This window comes from Carlito syrichta, unplaced genomic scaffold, assembly GCF_000164805.1.
Source record: "Carlito syrichta isolate Samal-C Ts95f unplaced genomic scaffold, Tarsius_syrichta-2.0.1 Scaffold316030, whole genome shotgun sequence".
NCBI lineage: Eukaryota > Metazoa > Chordata > Mammalia > Primates > Tarsiidae > Carlito > Carlito syrichta.
The window spans coordinates 100,535-119,869 of NW_007260126.1; the positions used below are offsets into that span (position 1 = coordinate 100,535).

The 19,335-nt window shown below is 34.1% G+C and overlaps 1 protein-coding gene across 1 annotated transcript in view; it reads right to left on the reverse strand.

Annotated features, from left to right (window-relative positions):
- LOC103276307 (liprin-alpha-2-like) overlaps positions 1-19,335 on the reverse strand; it is a gene marked incomplete at its 3' end in the record, with an annotated part of 232,173 nt that overhangs the window by 98,636 nt on the left and 114,202 nt on the right. The window contains exon 2 of the mRNA XM_008073712.1: positions 7,899-8,000. Within this exon, the coding sequence (XP_008071903.1) occupies positions 7,899-8,000 (102 nt within the window). The remainder of the gene's footprint in view (positions 1-7,898; positions 8,001-19,335) is intronic.

Sequence of the window (19,335 nt, forward strand, 5' to 3'; positions counted from 1 at the left end):
TCCACTTACCTCAGCCTCCCAAAGGTGCGGGATTACAGGCTGAGCCACTGAGCCCGGCTGTATGTATGTTTTTAACAGCTCCAATTGTTTTTTACTCTCATGCTATTGAGGAGTGGGTCTATATTCCCTTCCCTTGAATTTGAGTGGACTTGTGACTGTTTTAGTCAACATAGTATGATAAAAGTCGTATTCTGTAACTTCTGAGCTTAGTCTTAAAAGGCCAGGGAGCTTCCACCTTGTTGACTAGTTATTGGTTAACTAAACCAATAACTAGAACATTTGCTCTTAGATTCCTGAGTGATCACCTGAGAAGTCTGACTACTCTGAGGCTACTATGCTGCAGAGGGCAGGTGTAGGTCTCCTGTGTAAAGTCCTATCCTTTATATATTTCAGCTCAAGTGCCAGGCATGAGAATGAAGAAGCCACTTCACAAACAAATCTTTCTGTCCTCAGTTATTTGTCATCCTTTGAAAATGGTATGCTACAGCTGGCCTATTCAGGCTTTGAAAACTGATTGCTAATTTTCAGGAATTTTGTGAGCCAGTGGTTAAGCATAGCCACTAAAACTTAAATTATACATGCTTATAGTTAAAACATATTTTTAAAAGATAGTAAACATTTAAATGTGTCACTTTATATTTCACTATTTCCTATGCTCCTTATTTTATTTTCTTCTATTGTACCTAAAAGATAGAAACACTATATAATGGTTCACTACTGTGAATCTTTTCCCCACTCTGCATTCAGTGACATCATGTTCATAGCTTGAAATTAGACACAGTGAAAGTATTTACACCAAAAGATTTGGCAAACACCATAGATCAGTGTGTTTTTTTTTTAATTTTTAAAATTTTTCTGATAAAGAAAGCACATCATTGTCACTAGACATTAAGTAATCCTAACTGAGACTGCAAATATTATGGAGCAAAAAGGGCCACCCCCTTTCTGAATCCCTGACCCTTAGGAATCTATGAGCATAGTAAATATGCTGTTTAATGCCATTTAGTTTTGAGGTAGTTTGTTCTGAAGTAATAGGTGCTGAGAAAACCTTCCCTTAAAAGACCTGAAACTATTTAGCAGAGTAACCGTACTGAAGAAAAGAGAATATCAAAATTTCTTGAATATTATCTCTGAGCTAGGACTAATGTTTTGGTACGCTGTATAGAAAAGGCTTTCAATAATCTAGTGGACAAAATGATTCACCTTGTAAATATCAGTATATTTATCTGGCTATCACAGTATTTCCTCAATGGGCATTAAAGAGTGACCATAGTTTCAGGGATAGGAGTTAGTCATTGATCTGACAAAATAGGTTTCTCCTGATTAAGGTTGACAGAGTTATCATCACTGCTGAATGACTGCAGTCATCAAACTTAAGCCCCTGGCATGTTACAGTACAGGTGGAGACCAGCTAGTCACCTTGAAACAAGTATGTTACATCAAATCCCTTTTATAAAGGGAAAGGCAAATGTCTTTTTCTCATTGTGATGAGCACTTTTTTTGGCTATGGATTTGCCTTCTCAAACTGCCATAACCTCTACCAACATCATCTTACCAGATCTTTGCTTACAGTCTTGTTATCATAAACGTTACTTCTGGCCAGAAAACCTCATTTTACATAATGCAACTGATAGATACTCCCAGGAATTTCTGGTTCTATTTGCACTATCACATCACCAGAAGCAGTTAATCCTACAGAATGATTAAATAACCCAAGAAGGACTGTGTCTTAATTCAACCTGAGAGATAGCACATTGTTGGGTTGGGACACTATCATCTAGAATTAGTATATCCTCAGGAATAGTGATGGAAGTAGAGTTTCTTTCCTGTAATACATATGGGTCTATGTATGTAAATACAGGAATGGAGACTTAGAACTTATAATTGTCAACTAGAAACTGTGACCAGTGGAGAAGAAAGCATCTTCCCTCTATTGTTGTATCAGATATATATACTTGGGGTGCCAAAACAGTGTATAGACATTTTAAGAAATGTTATCTATGTATTACTTTTCTAAGAGGAATTGAATTGAATTGAGGTAGCAATGTGTGGTATGAAATTCACTCAGCTGTGCTTCTACCATTTTGTTTGACTGTCCGTCCTGCCTGTCACATGGCTAGCATTCAGTTGATTAACACCATCTTTTGAGCAAACATCATACTTAAAATGTATATACATTTTTGCCCCATTGTGTGTGTATATATGTGCAATGCATATTAATAAATTATTCTCCATTTTCCCCCTTTTACCACATTCTATACTGTGTATGTTCATTCTGATTAACATTAGATGTATTACATAGATTACAAAACACATAGCTAGAACACCTAGTATTGAGATTTAATGGAAGCAGGCAGATCCAAACCACTGAACCCTAGACATATAGCTGCATGCAGTAACTAGAGATTAGGGACCTTCTTTTCCGCAAAAGGGATTTCTTTTTTCTAAGTATTGTTGTTTGGGCAGATAAATGTTGGTATTGCTGCTGTTTCAAATTTTAATAGTGAAAAGGATATAACAAAAATTTAATTGCAGTGGAGATTTGCCATTTGTGGTTACTCAAAATTTTTTGAACATATCCCGCATAGGTGATAGTTGCCCAACTTCTGAATCTCATCTTCCCATAAAGAATCCAAGAAACACTTCTTGGGCACATTTGCCACTAGGTGGCAGCCATGCCACTTAATATCAATCAACCAGAACCACCGCGTGGGAGTGATTCTGAGGGGGTCAGAGGAGGAATCATACTGAGCATTGGATTCATTTTGTTGACCCAGACAGTGGTTGTTGTTAACTGCATGTTCTGGAACTGGAAATGTGAGAAAAACTTACAAAGCTAAGAAATGTGGTCCTAGAAACTGCCTGCAATCTCAGTTTAGAGATTTCTTATATGCCTTAATGTCTTCTTGATTAAAACAGTCAAGCTAAACTATGTTTTGTGCAATTAAGAACTTTCATCTACATAATAATAAACATGTGTTTAATAATACAAACAGATTCCTTAAGGGCTGAACAATTTCATTTATCCTTACAACGTAGAAAAATAGTCTACATAATATATACTTAATACTTACTGAATTGAATTAATGATAAATATAAATTATTTAGAATGGAGAAGATGGCCAAAAGTGTTTTTATCTCTCATATATCTATGAATCTATGGGCCAATTTAAGTTTACAAATGGAGGAAAATAAATTAAAAATACAAAAGGAAGGACTTATCTAAGATAGACCTAACAACCCTCTAATTACGTACCCTCACTAGGTGCTACAACTTTCATCTAATATTTTATAATTCTTGCAGGTGCAGATGGCAGATGGCACTCTCTTTTGTATACTTCAAGGGTTGCGGGGACTATATGAATGTTCATCAGTCCTATGTTGAAATTTATTTTAAACTACAGCCATGTATATATATATATATATATATACATATAATAGATTCACACACTCACACACCATGCATCATTGAGAATTTTTTGGAGTAAGTTCTACCTTGAAAAATAAGATGGGCTAGGTAATCTAAATCTGTTATTTTACTGTGATTCTGTAAGGGTTTCTAAAACTATATATGTTTCTGTTAGATCTGAATTCAACATCAGCTTGTGTACAGTTATTTTCAGCTACAAGTGACATTCAAGTAGAAATACATTCTTCTTTAATATGGTCACATAACATAACATTAACATTGAAAATGAAAATCTTTAAACTGGTTGCTTTCACACTTAGCCCACTTCACATCTTTTACTCTCAAATATTATTTTAAAATTCCATATGTTTCTTGTTTACATGTTTGATTATTACATAGAAATAACTGTTGGGAGGGCATATTTCCTGTCGTATTCACTCTTGTATATGTCATATTCTAGCTTAGTACTTTCGTAAATAAATATACATACACACATGAGTGTCTTCATCTGCCTTCAACTGCTAAGGTCTTTCTTTTCTAAATTGGATTGTGTTTTTCATCCATTGAGGAAATATGTTTGGAGGATATTATTAACTTGTACAAGAAGAGATTTGTCAGAATGAAAAGTATTTCTTTAGTAAAGGCAGGTGTCTGATTGTATCTCAACATCTATTAAGATAATTCCATTGGCTCAAAACAAAAGTGAGAGCTTGGTAAGAAATGTTTTAAATACAATTAAGTCATTTCATTTTTAGTTTATGATTCATGAGATTAAATTACAGTTTTTAAATTTATAATAGATATTAAGATTGGCTCTCAAAACCATAACTTCTTTTTCAAAGTCATACAATAGTTTCATGATAAAACATTATTAATAATATAAACCATCCTTTGAGGTCTTCAGCCATAAAAAAGTTGAAATATTTCCAACAATAAAAATGTTCTTCACTCTGATATTGACAGGCAGTAACTATATTAAAATTCCCAGTTTTCCTTTACCTTTTAATCAATTCAGATAATTTTGACAAAACAAAAGTGTTATTGATCAATTTGGGTTGAAATAACATCAAGAATAAGCTATTTTCTAACTTGCCTAAGTATCATCAGAGGAGTTTTAGAACTAACAAATTTTGATTCAATATTTTAATACATTTTTATCTGTATAAAATATTAAATAAAAAATGTATTTGTATTGTTTGATAGATAGCAAGTACAATTTTGAAATTTATATTTTTTGTACACTCATGGGCAATATTAAAATGATTTTATTTGAATACTCTTAATTTAATTACTTGTGACAGTTGGATTTAAGAACAACTCTAGTGATTAGTTTGATTTTCCTTCATTTACTCATATTTGTGTGCAGGGTATCAAATATTTCTGTAGTGACAGAGTGATATGTGGCCTTAAATTTCAGCTTTCACTTCAGAATAAATACCTAGCACATTACTTTCCACACAACTGATACAAAATAAATTAGGATTGAATTACAAAAGTTTAAACAAACTCTGGTTTTCCCTAAACACGGTCCCTTTGAATCACAGGTGAGTTGTTTGTGACCTAGGACATTCTTAAATACAAAGCGTGTGGTTAAGCTGAGCAGCAGGCTCCCTAGGTCTGTCATTTATAAGCCTTGTGGCCTGTGGCCAGTTACTTAATACGTCAGTTTTCCCATTAATTAAACAGGGATAATTAGATTGCTCTGAGGAGAATGTATGTTAAATAAGTAAAACATTTAGAAAAACATTTAACACTATTAGCTATTATACTATCATTATCATTTTTATTACTCTGTGTATCAGACAATCTTCATTCAACTTCCACTGAAACTTCTATTTTGGGAGAAGGTATATTTCATTCAAATATCATTATGTGGAAGGGCCCTTTCTGATCTATTGTTTTTGATGATACTCAAAATGAACACAAATAACCCATCCGGTCATGATTTATCTTTGTGGAAGGCCTTTTTTGTTAATTACCTCAACTCATGAACAAATGCTAATAACTCAATGAGGAGAGAGCTGCAAGTTTATCAGAACCATGGAAATTGGAATGTTCTATCTAGCACCAATCAAGACTTTTTTGGTGTGAAAAGAAAATACTAGCTTTTGCTTTCTTTCCATGACCAACAAGTAGGTGTTTATAGCAAGAAGAAAAGAACAACACATAGAAAGAGAAACAGCTATATACATCTATGAAAAGATATTATTTAGCAATATTTGATAAGCCATTTGGCAGAAAGAGAGAAGATACATTTGATTTTCAACCCTGGATATTCTTTTACTAGGGTATAGAAGAGAATGAGAGGTGGTTATATAATTTAAGAGGTTTTTATATAACCAATACTTTTCACAAGGGAGATTTCATAAATCTGCTTTCCTTAATATAATCAACAACAACAAAAAATACTCCACACCACTGCTTTAAGAAAGACAGAAATATGTTTTCCAGCTTTATCATATATTTCAATAACTATTCTTCATGCCTAATATCAGTGGCTTCAATTTCTATTTTTCTAAAGGAACTTTATATTTTTCTCATTTTTACTTCTAAGTAGGCATTTCAGGTGTAGCTTGCCTTCCTTTCTTTATTACCCAAGACATTTTTTTTTTTTTTTTTTTTTTGCAAATGCAATAGCCACAGGTACTTCTGGGCCTCATGGGGTTTAATATGATGAAAATTATATGGATGCTGTCACCAAATCTCTTAGTCCTCTGAAATTAGTCACAATTAGACATTCCATATTGCAGCTGTCTGACTTTTAAGCAATGTTTACTCTAAGCTGTAATAAATCTTTGAGTTTCTTCATGGATATAACTTGAGTAATCAAGTTGATGGCCTCATGGCTAGGGGCACAGACTCTGATTTAGATTACCTTCCATTACCTTTCAAATTCCTTCTCTGCTATTTACCAACATTGTGGTTCTGGCAAGTTATCTGACATCTTCTGTTCTCATTTGCCTTGTCAGTACCATGGAGATAATTATAATATCTCTTGATAGTGGCATAGAAAGGAATAGAGGACTATAGGGGGGAAGAAGGACGTATAAAGGAGAAATACATACATAGCTAATAAAAGAATGTCTGTTGCATTTTAATGTAGATATTAGTTGAAAATCTATCCAAAGTTTTTTATTTCCCTCCCTTCTCAACTTGCAGCTCCCACTTTTACATTTAGCTGTACTGTGTTGCAGCACGGAATGCAATCTAAGTGTTAAAATATAACAGAGTGGAATAGGGCAGAATAAATCTCATGGCAGAAATAAACCTTAAATTTGCAAGGAAACACAGTGGTAGGCTAAAAGTCAAGTGTGAGAAAAATACATAGAGGGAAAGAGAAACAGAAAAAATGTTTTATAATACATATGACAACATGATTTAAACTGCCCTTGTTGTGCTTTATTTGAGGCCAATTTAAGTGATGGCTCTGAAAAGTCTCAACGAAAACCAATTTATTGTACACACACATGAATTCTCTTTGCCATAAAATAAGACCCTGATGGATGAGGACATCAGTTCCGATTGATCATATAACCATTGTACATGCAATTCTATCTCCCATTAAGGCACAAGCTGTATTTTTATATTACTCTCTAAGACTACTCATAAAGTGAATAGGCTATTAGCTATACCTTATCTTTTAGCAAGTGTTAAAGCCATAACACTTAGAAATTTTCACCTACTTAATATTTAAGTTGAACTTATATATACACAAAAGTGGTTTATTTCTACTTTCTTTTACTAGAGAAACTCCACCTATTCATGGGTAATAGGGCAATTTACATATTTTATAAAATTTAGTGACCTTTTTTAAATTTAGAAAATATAGCATCTTGTTCAAATTTTGAACTTTAATGTTATATGGCCTGTCATATTATTGGTAAAATACATAGGCTTCCAAGAGTAACCAGAATATCAGAACTGAAAGCATCCTTAGAGATTTTCTGAAATATAAATTTGTGCCTCTTTTAACATGCAGAGCTCTGTTCAGTGTTTTATTTTTAATACTTTTTCTTTTTAAATAAATCGGTTGCTGGGAAGAGGTGAAGACCAAATACTGGCCACTCCCTCATAGCAGCCCATAATTTACACTCTTACTCTTCATCCAAACTTCTCCTCCCTTGTCCATTTCTAGCCTCTGAGGGATCGCCCTGCTTCCAATACAACCTTATGAAAGTTTGAAACCCATTATTGAAATCCAGCCCTTCCTTTTAAAGTCAAATAAAGTAGAGCCCACAAGGAATAAGAACATTTTCTAAAGCAACATAGTGATTTAGTAATCAAGACTACAATTTAGGTTTCCTGTCTTTTTGTTTTGCGTTTTGTAATTCATACTTCTTTACTTTAAGTAACTGACTATGAGTTAGTATCTGCTTGAAACATTTCTGAAGTTTTAAAATGCTTATATTTTCTTTTTATATGTATACTAGATATAAGGCATTTAATTACTTTTAGCAATAAGTCCAGGAAGAGGCTGCTTTATACTTACTCTTGTGTTATTTCTTTCAGCTTTAAGTTCAGAAATTTCTTCTTCCTTTTCTAGAAGTTGCTCCCTGCAGGCATTTAATTCTTTTGTCAGTGCAGCAAATTCCTGGAAAAGTAATAAAAATGTTTGAAGGTATATTCAAGATATTAAAATAGAAAAAAAAAAAAACTTTTGAATGAAAAGAATGAACTAGTTTGCTGGTCAATATATATTGCTATTATTAAGTATCTTGAATTCATTGTTTAAAAATCCTAGTCTATAATATTTTTCATGTGCATTTCATTATAATAGGTTGCTTGAATAGGTATAGAAAATATATTTCAAGATATATAAGATATATCACACTGAACTTAACATTGGTATGATAACTCATTACTAGAAGTTAAGTTTGTCAAGTTTTATGAAGTTTGAAAAATCTTATACTTTGATTTTTATACAGAAATGTTCATATTGAATATAGTAGATCATCAAAACCAGCATAAAAGTCTGCTACATGTGCATTTTAGAGATTAAGAGCTATATTTATCTGTTAACATGGTAAACAAAATAATCTACCTTTCTTTATCTAAATAATAAATATGCCCAAGATTTGATAATATTATTAAGATTTTATTATTAATTTATGTATTGCTCAATCTTTCAAAAGGTAAACTCCATGTGGACAGGGACTTTGACTTACTCACTGTTATACCATCAGTGCCTTAGAAAGAGTGGGTGCTCAACTAATATTTATTTTTAATAAAAGAAAATGAGTCAAATTGGGGGTTCTGGAGTAATCTTTTCTTCATGTGGTTAATGACATTTTGGAGGAATATTAAATGACTTCCTTCCCCAAAATGGGATCCAAGATCATATGATATGGTATTTTTACCAATAGGTAAATGGTTTAGCAACAGCAAAGGCTATTTAATAAGACAAAGAAATTTAATAAAACTATTCTGATACTATATAAACAAATAATTTAAAAAATAGTAAACAGATCCAATTATCACTAACTCCTTTAGAGTGATTCTCAGTAGTAAAACTGATACTTATCAAATATTTAAGTATTTAGAAAAACTAAGCTCTAGGCTTAGAAAGCACTTAGAAGATAAAAAAAAAAAGGAGATAGGTTTGGCTAATAATGCCTCCACAAAGACAAATTTAGTAAAAAGTAAATGAAAACGATGATTATGCAAAGCTGGAAAAGGTTTGGAGATTTTATATATAAATTTGCTTCAAACCATTTATTCTGCTTAGTTTTTCTAAATGGCTTTGGGCCAAGTCAGTACTTCAAAGACTTCAGAGTAGACTTTAGGGTTTAAACTCTAGATGAAAGAGAGTTCATTGCTATATTTTGGCTGACATTATAGATAAATGTTTTCTCCCCTGATAGTTGCCTATTTAAATGTTGATCCTTTGAGCATTTTATTTAGGAGGAGAATGGAAATAAGCAACAAGTAGAAAATAATAAACCTTTCTTAAAAATTTCTTCATACACTGCTTAGTTTCAATGGAGAAGTGATACATACAGATTCTGTATTGTATATTGTAATATATAGGTATTTAAAACAACCTTGTACTCACATATATTACAATATTGGCTAAGATAAAACAAAAATCTGTATATTTAACATCATACTAATTATTTTAAAAATGTGTCTATCTTTCGAGGGATTTGTCTTGCTCTCTATAAAAGAAAAAAACACCAGTAAAAATATTTTTACATTAGAAATCTCTAGGTAGTGGAATTATGAGTGATTTTTAGTTTTTTGCTTCCGTCCAAGACTTCCTATTATCAAAAATCTCTACAATGGGGAAATATACTTTTCTGTATAGAGAATAAGATAAAATATAAATCTGTAAGTGCACTAAAACCGTCACATATCTAAAACAGAGGACAGAAATTAATCAAGATGTTATTGGTGACAGATGACTTGGCCTTTTTGCTATCATGGCACTGAATCTGAGAAGGTTATTTAGTGACTCCATATATTAAGATTAATCTTCCATTTATTAATTTCTTAACAAATTTCAGGTACCACTTTACATCCATTATCTCATCTTGCTTTCTAATACCTAGGGAGAGAGTCTCATTTCCATCCTATGGCTGAGGACACTGAAAAGCTGTAGATGTGAGTTCACAAAGCTCACTAGTCAGAGGGCGTGAGTTAGATTTGAGCATCATTCTCCAGACTGAAAGTCTAGTGCTTTTCTATTCTATCATTTGAACCTAGTTTTTCATTGAGTTTGTATGATCCAGATTTGAAGTGCATTTGTCAGTGACCTTTTTCCTTATCTGAAACATTAAATAACTATTATTACAATTATCTTGCATGATCTCCCTTAATTAGTCCATTGGGAGTATGAGGCCATAGGAGGTCTAAGGCAGGGTATTCCTTCCACACAGAGCAACAAGTATTAGACAAGTATGTCCTATTTATCTGGGACTGCAGTCAAAGCAGCTACCTCACGTAGAGTTAACCATTTAAGATTTTTACACTTTTCTACTGACAGTTCTCTTTTCTGTACCTACTTCTCATTTCTTACTGTCAAACTAAACCTTACATTATCCTATCTAAGAAACAACAAGAAATGTAGTTAACACTGATTGAACCCCCTATAATATGTCAGGTACTCTGTCAAGCAATTAATATTGATTATCTCATTAATCCTAATAACACACTGTATGGATCTAGTACAATCTCACTGAGGCCTAGATAAGTGAAGTAATTTGCCCTAAGTTACATTATTAGTCAATGGTAGAATTGGGCTTTTCTTTTCTTTTCTTTTCTTTTGAGTTGGAGTCTCACTCTGTCACCCAGACTGGAGTGCAGTGGCTGCTCCCGGCCACCTCAGCCTTAACCTGCTGGGCTCCAGCGATCCTTCCGCCTCAGCCTTCTGAGTAGCCAGAATTACAGGCATGCGCTACCATGCCCAGCTGATGTTTTTATTTATTGTAGAGATGAGGTCTCCCCAAGTTGCCCAGGCGGGTCTCGAACCCGTGGGCTCAGGCAATACACTCACCTCAGCCTCCCAAAGCACGGATTACAGTCTGAGCCACCGAGCCCGGCTAGAATTGGGCTTTCAACCCAGACAATCTGTCTCATACTACATGATAACAATAGGTTGGTTTTGTCTTTTTTTTTTTTCCTTCTGACCACAAGCTTTCCCTTTCTAATTTGTCCTTCAATTTTGTAAAAATTATATCTTTCCAAGCTCATGAAACTTTCAAAGCTTTTTATATTCAAACACATCAAATTTAAACCAACTTTAACTTTTAAAATTCAAACCATCCAAAACATGACTCTTTCACAATTATTTGGCTTTATTACTTACAGAACAAATGCAACTATTATTTTAAGCAGGTGGTGCTTTGTTTTACTATGTCCTGAGCTAAGCATTTTACACGAATTATTTCATCTAATCCCTAGTTTTCAGATGAAGTTACTGAAGCTTAGCATGGATAAATAACTTGCTCAAGGTCACACAGTTAAAAACGACCCACCCTGTTTGATTCTAAAACTCTTAAATTTCTTCACATTAAGAAATTTAAATTTCTTAAATTTCTGCCTCCTTCTGGCTAAAAATTTCTTTTTTTCAGTCATATCAAATTTATCTAACTTTCCATCCATCCAATGTTTATTGATCATCTACTTTTGGGCTAGATGCTAAATAAAGATAACTTAGACATAGTTGCTGCACTTGACCGCATAGAATTTTCAGGATTCATATTTGAGGACCATCAGGGATTGTCATCATTATCAAGCACTTAAAACATATTACCAAACTGCACATGTCTTTGAAAATACTGCTGATTTAGAGGTGACTCTGTCCCTCTAAAATTTTCTTCTTAGAAGGTCTGTCTTCTTCCCTCAACCTCCCATCTGGGATTACAGACATGAGCCACAATTAAAAAAAAGAAAAAAAAGAAGTCTGTCAAGTCTGTCGTCTTCATCTATTGCCACAGATTTCTCTCTCCTGTTTCCATTTTACCTTTCCATTTTCTCATCTTTCTTTTTAAAAATTTATTTTATAAACTACCCTATGCTTTGAATAATCTTTGCCATCCTCTCTGCCTGTCATTTTTAAACCACCAATTCGTTTTGCTAATGCTTTATAATACCCAATTGTATTGTTTTTATAATAATTGAATTATGTGCTTATCTCCTTTAGGTAAACAGCATAATCCTTTAAGGCACGGTTGTTATTGTATTTTTATATTTTTATATCCTTAGGTCTTAGCATAGTTCCTGAAAAATTTAGTAGACACTCAATAAATCCTTGTTGTAACAGTAAATAAATGGCTTACTTTCTTTAGACTTTTAAGTTTAATAACAAAATAATTTTAAAAGGTATTATTAATTGGAGTTTTTTCTTTTTCCAGATGAGGGCATTATAATTTGCCTAATATATATAGTAGTCATGGTGTTATTTTTATTTTGTAGTTGTTTTGTCTATATTTGAAATATACTACACATTATTCTACACAGCAATGACATTTTTGTCTGTTATGTTTTATAGCACATATATACAGTGATACCGTGATTACCTGGAAACTTTTAAATTCACCAAATTATGCAGAAAATCTTCTCTGATCCTGGTAATTTCTGCAAAGAGGTCTGCAGTGTGCCTCCAAGCTAGGAATAGGCTGGCTCTAGTGCTGAGGTGCACTATCATGAAATCACAAGGTTGTTATATAAATATTTGTGCTGAATGCAAAGATGGTACAATGAATAAGAGCATGTATACTTGAGAGAAGGTAAATGAGGAGGAAGAAACCATGAAAATATTTTCTATGTTTCTATGGGGCCATTGCTTTGAATAATTCATGCATTCAGATTTATCATTTGCTTGCTGGATATATCACATGGGTCTTAATCTTTCATAAGGTGAAAATATATATTGAACTAATCTATTTATTTAACCACTCTATTCTGGTGTTTCTCAAACTATGTTCTTAGAACAGCAGTTCCACAAGATTTGCAGGGAAAAAAACCTTCATTGGGAATAACCCAGATTTCCATCTGTAGAGAAACAGATGAGTTAAATATAGCAAATGCACATGGTGAAATAGTATACAAGGGTTAGATAGTTGTTTAGCAATATGGAAAGATTTCAAAAATGTAATTTGGAGTGAAAAAGGTAAAAAAACAGAAAAAAATGGATAACAGAATATTATCAGAAGCAGAAAGCAGTAAGGGATAAATGTTAGAAGGAAACTTCATTCATACTTCACCAAATCTGAATTAAAATGAGTTTGTAGAAAGAGCTGAGCTGGCAATTTGAGCCAGTGAGACAAGAGGAGTTGTTTGGTTACCAACCACTGAGAACATTCAACAACTCTTCAGACCTGTCATTTTGTTTTCCAGTCATAGCCTGCCAAATTCTTTTCCAAAGGAGCAAAATGACAATCCTCACTCTGTATTTTTTTTGCTGGAAATTTTAAAGCGTGGTCAGGATCTAGAATATACGGTGCCATAAAAGTACCCTCCAACCAAAGGGAGTGGCACACTCTTCTTTCTTAGTGTTTCTACAGGGACATCACACACATTTCTATGAGTGTTCATTGTAGTGGGCACTGTTCTAAGCGTTGGGAAGTAAGTTAAGGTCATTGCCCGCCATATGTTTACACACTTTCAGGAACTCACCACTCAAACTACTTATGCTTTAAAATGAAACTTTTCTAGCTGTATCTATCCCTCTCAATACTAATTCAATTCATGTTGTATAGCATTAGTTCCTTTTAAACAATAGAATAAAATAGCATTTTTCTCTTAGTAGCTTACGTTTTGAAAGGTTATCATTTCTTATACACCAGTACAATTAATCTAATTTGTGCACCCTAATTTTAAGGTATATATCTCTTAAATTACATGGAATCTAAAATTCCTTTATTTCAGCTAAGTTCTCAGTTGGTTTCTTCTTTTCTCCCCCAATCTTTTTCTTAAATTATCCGTTCTCGCGTACTAATTATATGCTAGGGACATTGTTAGAAATGTTACATCTGTTATATCATTTATTCATGACGGTAGCCTTATTATTTCCAGAACACAGATGAGAAACTTGAATAGAAGAGATTAAGTAACTCTAGCAAGACCCATTCTAGTTTATGACAATGTCAGTGCTGGTATGAGCATCACCCAAGTCTGTCAGATCCCCAAGTAAAGGAAACCTGCCTTTGAAGCCTAACAGTGGTTGTACCTTTGTGTGCTGACATTTAAACTTAGGATGAGCTTAAGTCATTCAAGTGTCTGAACTGCTAATATCTCAGATGATAGCCCTTTTGTCAATGGGTTGCTCTCATTTTAATGTAAGAAGCATCTCTTATTTTGGTCCCTGCATGTATTATTTCCAAAGTGAAAAGTACACTGATAAACTATGGATTGACTCAGTTCTCGCTCCAACTTATATTCTGTAAGAGTAACCTAGGCAGGAGATGAAAGGATATGCAGATTCAAAACTTCCTCTGGTTATCCTTCCTCTACTCTTAAACTCAAGCCTTTTTTTGCCTGGTAAACCATCCACCATAGCCTATCAGGTTACCCATTCTTGGATTCCGAATATTCTCTTTTTATACATGTTAATCTTTAAATTCATTTTCTAATATTTAATATTAAACATAGAAGAACTAGGAAACAAACCTTCCAACTTTCCTGACTCATTTCAGAATGTTATGCCTTATTTGAAGAGGTTTAATTGGAGGAAAAAAGAACATGTTTTTCTTATTTACTAAATGTTTGAAAGGCTTTGATTTAATAGGTGAGTCTTCACCTTAGAAAAACAGGTCAGGAGAAGCTGCATAAGGAAAGAAATCAGTCTTTCAATTTGAGTCAATGACACCAGGCAGTCTCCAGATAAATCTCCGACAATCCATTTGTTTTGATTACAATTTTAACATTCTTTATTTTTCCACTAGACCTGAATTTTCTAATCTTGTGGGCCACTTAATTAATGAACTGACAATGACCTTATTTCTGCAGCCATATATCTGAATAAGTATTGGCTTGAAGAATAATGTGTGTAAGCCAATGTGAGAAAGAAAGAAAAAAGAAAGGATAAGTTGAAATTCAGCTTCACCAAACATTGCCAACACCCTCACCAACCACAAAAAAACATCTTTTAAGTTTATTCTCCAACCATTTGTGCAAATCAAAAATAGCTCTCAGGAAAGCATATGGCACGACGATCTAGCATTTCAATTAGAAAAAAATTAACTACTTCAAAATGTTTTTATAATGACTTCCTTAAGGCTATCCTCTACCCTCCCCATTTACTGTATTTTGGTTTCCTCTTTTGAACTTAAAAAATTCTTCTAGCAATTTTACTCACAATACTCAATGGAAAGCACTGAATTTTAAATCTACATTTTTGGGGGATATAATTGTACATAAATTTACATGCATAAAGATAGGTATTTTCTTCCCCAAATTACAGGACACACTTTCAGGACAGATTAATAACAGAAGTGTCATATTTGAGATATAAAAACAAAGCAACAAAAAAACTGTGTTTCTCAAATTTTATATCTAAATGTATCTCATACATATATTAGCTGTTAAAAAGTCACAGCAGTCTTTAGTTTGAAAATCATTTAGTTGGAAAAGGGGGGTTGTTTTATAGAAATTAATACTTCATCATTATATCACTATATGTGTATATATTTTTTGTTTTATTATGTAATCAAATGCAGTGTTAATGACCTCTGTTCTTATAATTGTCTTCTAGTCTCACATGAGCATAGGGAAAGCTGTCATCTAAAATTACTGTGTAAATCAGCCCATGTCTCACGGTCAGCCCTGGGCTAGACAGCTTGAAGGTAGAGTCGCCTGCATAACTAATGCAATTTGACAGGCACAACTGGACTCAGAATTTTCACAAAAAATTGTTGAGTAAGGCTGCCCAGATTAAAAGGAAAATGAGACTTAAATTCCATGCAAATTATTTTTTTGTGCTCCCTTGATTTTTTTTAAAGTATACACATTCTAATTAGAAAAGCCTTTTTGTCTTTTGCTAAAACTGCATAATAGGAGATTATGCTAATACATCATGGTGATCTGTGGCACGCAAATCTGTTGAAAACCCAGCATGCTACAGAAGCCTTTTTTTTTTTTTTTTGAGTTGGAGTCTCACTCTGTCGCCCAGACTGGAGTGCAGTGGCAGCTCCCTGCCACTGCAGCCTCGACCTGCTGGGTTCCGGAGATCCTTCTGCCTCAACCTTCCAAGTAGTCGGAATTATAGGCATGCACTACCACGCCCGGCTGATTTTTTGATTTATTGTAGAGATGAGGTCTCGCCTGCCCAGGCAGGTCTCGAACCCGCGGGCTCAGGTAATCAATTCACCTCAGTCTCCCAAAGGCGCGGGATTACAGGCTGAGCCACCCAGCCCGGCTACAAAAGCCATTTTTATGGTAGATATGTACTCAGGTACGTGGTAACTTTTGTTTTCAAAATCTTCCAATCAAGGTAACTAGAGACTTTAAAAAAGTGGATGTTTGTTGAAATCAAACATTGGTATTGTCAAGCAGCCTCAGGCTGTCACCATCAAGTCATGTTCCTGCCAGGAATCACTCACTGTTCTCCCACTGAAATGTGTCTATCTTATATCCTATCCCCACTCTGCTTTGTGGGCTTCAATTTGTCCATGTGTGTATAGAGCTGCCCCAGGAATTAGGTGCTGTTTCATAGCAGCCTTTTAGGGATGATTCAGTTTGTGTTGAATCCTAGAGGGCAGGCAGTGTCACCACAGATTGGCTGGAACATATTTAGAGGCAAGGTAGAGTTTTTCACTGCCCTAAAATTGGCAACTTTGCCAGCACTGCATTATGTCTTCTGAGGGCTCTACGCACATTTGCCTTCATGGGCTTAACATATATGTGTGTGTTTGTATACGTGCATGTGTGTGTGTTAACATTGACATGGGCCTCCCAAAGTATTGCAAAACCCCAGACCACTGTGACCAATGGGTGTGTAGACCTTAAAGTCTGCCTACTCATGGAAGTAATAAGTGGTGTGATGCAAACAATGCAAATTTCAGATTGAATCAAGCTAGGTTCATATCTTGGCCAAAAACTGTGAATTTTTTAAGCCTCAGTTGTCTATCTGGGTCATGTAGGTATCAGTACCCTCTTACAAGATTGGTGTGGGTAACATGAGATCGTTAGTATAAGCATGATGAGCACAGGTCCTGGTTACAGTAAATGTCCAATAAATGATACATATTTGATTTTAAAAGAAATATGTGACTGCATATAATTTTGATTTCCTCTAATACCTAATATTCCATAATAGGATAGTATATTTCATTAGATGTTTCAGGGCATAAAAACACCATGTAGTTTTTCATTAATAGTAACTGAAATGTAACTTGAGTTGCCTCTTTGGGATCCATTTGTATAAAACTCATTGTTACTCATTGTCCTTTTTCTTGGAAAGGTCCTAATACTTATTCTGATTATAAATCAGGGACATCAGGATTACCTGAAGAGTCACAATAAAAAAGAGAGAATTCTACTGTATCATTAATAAACTAGCATGGTGGAAAAAATCAACATGAATGGGACACAATAAAAATACTCAGAACATTTTTATAAGAGAAAATAACTTACTCTACACTTTTGTTTTTCTGCACTTAGTAATTCTTGCTGATCAAAAAATTAGATTAACACTAAAAAAACATAAAATAACACTCTATAATATTAATGTCTATAAAGAATAAATTATAAGGAAATTCTCTGGATATCATAAAACTATTCTTAAAAGCCCTCTTGAACACATCTTTAATTTTGTCTCCTATTATTTTCTCAACACCTCTCTGATAGCATCTATTATTGCTTCCCCAGGGCTCACACAATTCTCAAGGTGTCTTGTGTCTGAAATTAAATGATCGCATAAACTATTTGAGGAGTTTCCAGTCACCCTCGTATTGGTTGCTCTGAGATACTATTTGACAGGAGCCCAGCTGCTTACAGTTCTGCCCGGAATCCAGGATTACAATCGAAGTAAGGCCTTTTACAGATTCCCTGACCTAGTTGAATAGGATGGAACTTGTTGAATGAAGACCCTCATTGGGCTCTGGCTCTAAGTTTGAGCAGCTTTCTTACTCCCAAACCCTGTCCATTGCATATTACTAGAATAGGAAAGGCAGACAAAGACAGACAAATCAAATGGATTAGAGCCAATGCTGAAGTTACTCATTCTAGATATCCTTTCCCTTTGACGGGCTCCATTTCTCCTTCACATTTCTCCAAATAGAAAACAAACAAAAAACCTTTAGTCCTGGTCTTATTGTATCAAGTATAAGAACGAAGAGACAGGGAGATCATCAAGGAGAAATTCTAACAAAAGGACCAAGCCTTCTTGTTTTGCAGTCCAAGTAATGATGTTCTCCTCGATTCTGACTCATCTTTATGGAAAGAGAAGGAAAGAATCTTTTATTTCTACCAATGTCCAAAAACTATTTTTGCTTATTTAATGCTTGATGTATTTGAACATTTATTAAAAGTCAACATTCTAAGTACATTAGTAAAATCACCTGGCCCAGAAAGCATTGTAGCTAAAGTGTGTCAGGGCTGAGTCATTGCCAACTGAAAACTCTTTTGGCAGGAAAAGCCAATTTTCAAAAGCTCTGACAGTGTAAAGCAGGAGGCATGTTTGACAAGATGCTGCGTATTAATTTAAAAGCCTTTAGCATCTGGTTAGGTAACACCTGCTGTGGCAAACACTCCCAGGCACACAAAATAGTATTCAATTTAAATATCCCAACATAGCCCAACGAAGCTCTAACTCTAAACACAGCAAAACAAAATCACGTCTCTCTAACAATCAACACTTATAATTATATAACCAGAAATATTTGGACTACGACATTGTTTGCTGCTCACTGTGCTGAAATGTTGTAGTGGGTGCTGTAGAAGTTGTAAAATATATTAAAACATATTGTTCTGCCTTGGAGAATTTTACCGTGTGCAGTGTTTAGAAGAGAAACGTGGCTCAGAGAATAATACTTGGTGTTCTAATATGTTGCAGAATTTTTCAGTAGGAAGGTGGAGGTGATAGTACAAATAACAGAGAAAAACAAACCATATTAAAGAAAACTGATAGGGCCCCTCCACACACACACACTCTCTCTCTCTCTAAAAGGACATCTTGGTCTAAGGGTTATAGTTGCCTGGGAATAAGGATGGAAACAAATATATAATGTTCTGTAATTTTTAGGACCCACTAGCATGGCATGATACCATACAATATTCCAATTACATAACATATTCTGATTCCATGGATACCAATAAATATTTTTTACAATAATTGAATTTTCCATGTAGTTTACTATAGAGAAAGGACTTGCCCTTGTCAGTCTAGATTAGATACTAGCTCTCCTTGGCAATTCCATTTCTCACTGTAAATTTTAACAGTTGACATTTTGATCAGTCCTTTATTGACTCCACAAAATATTATTGGA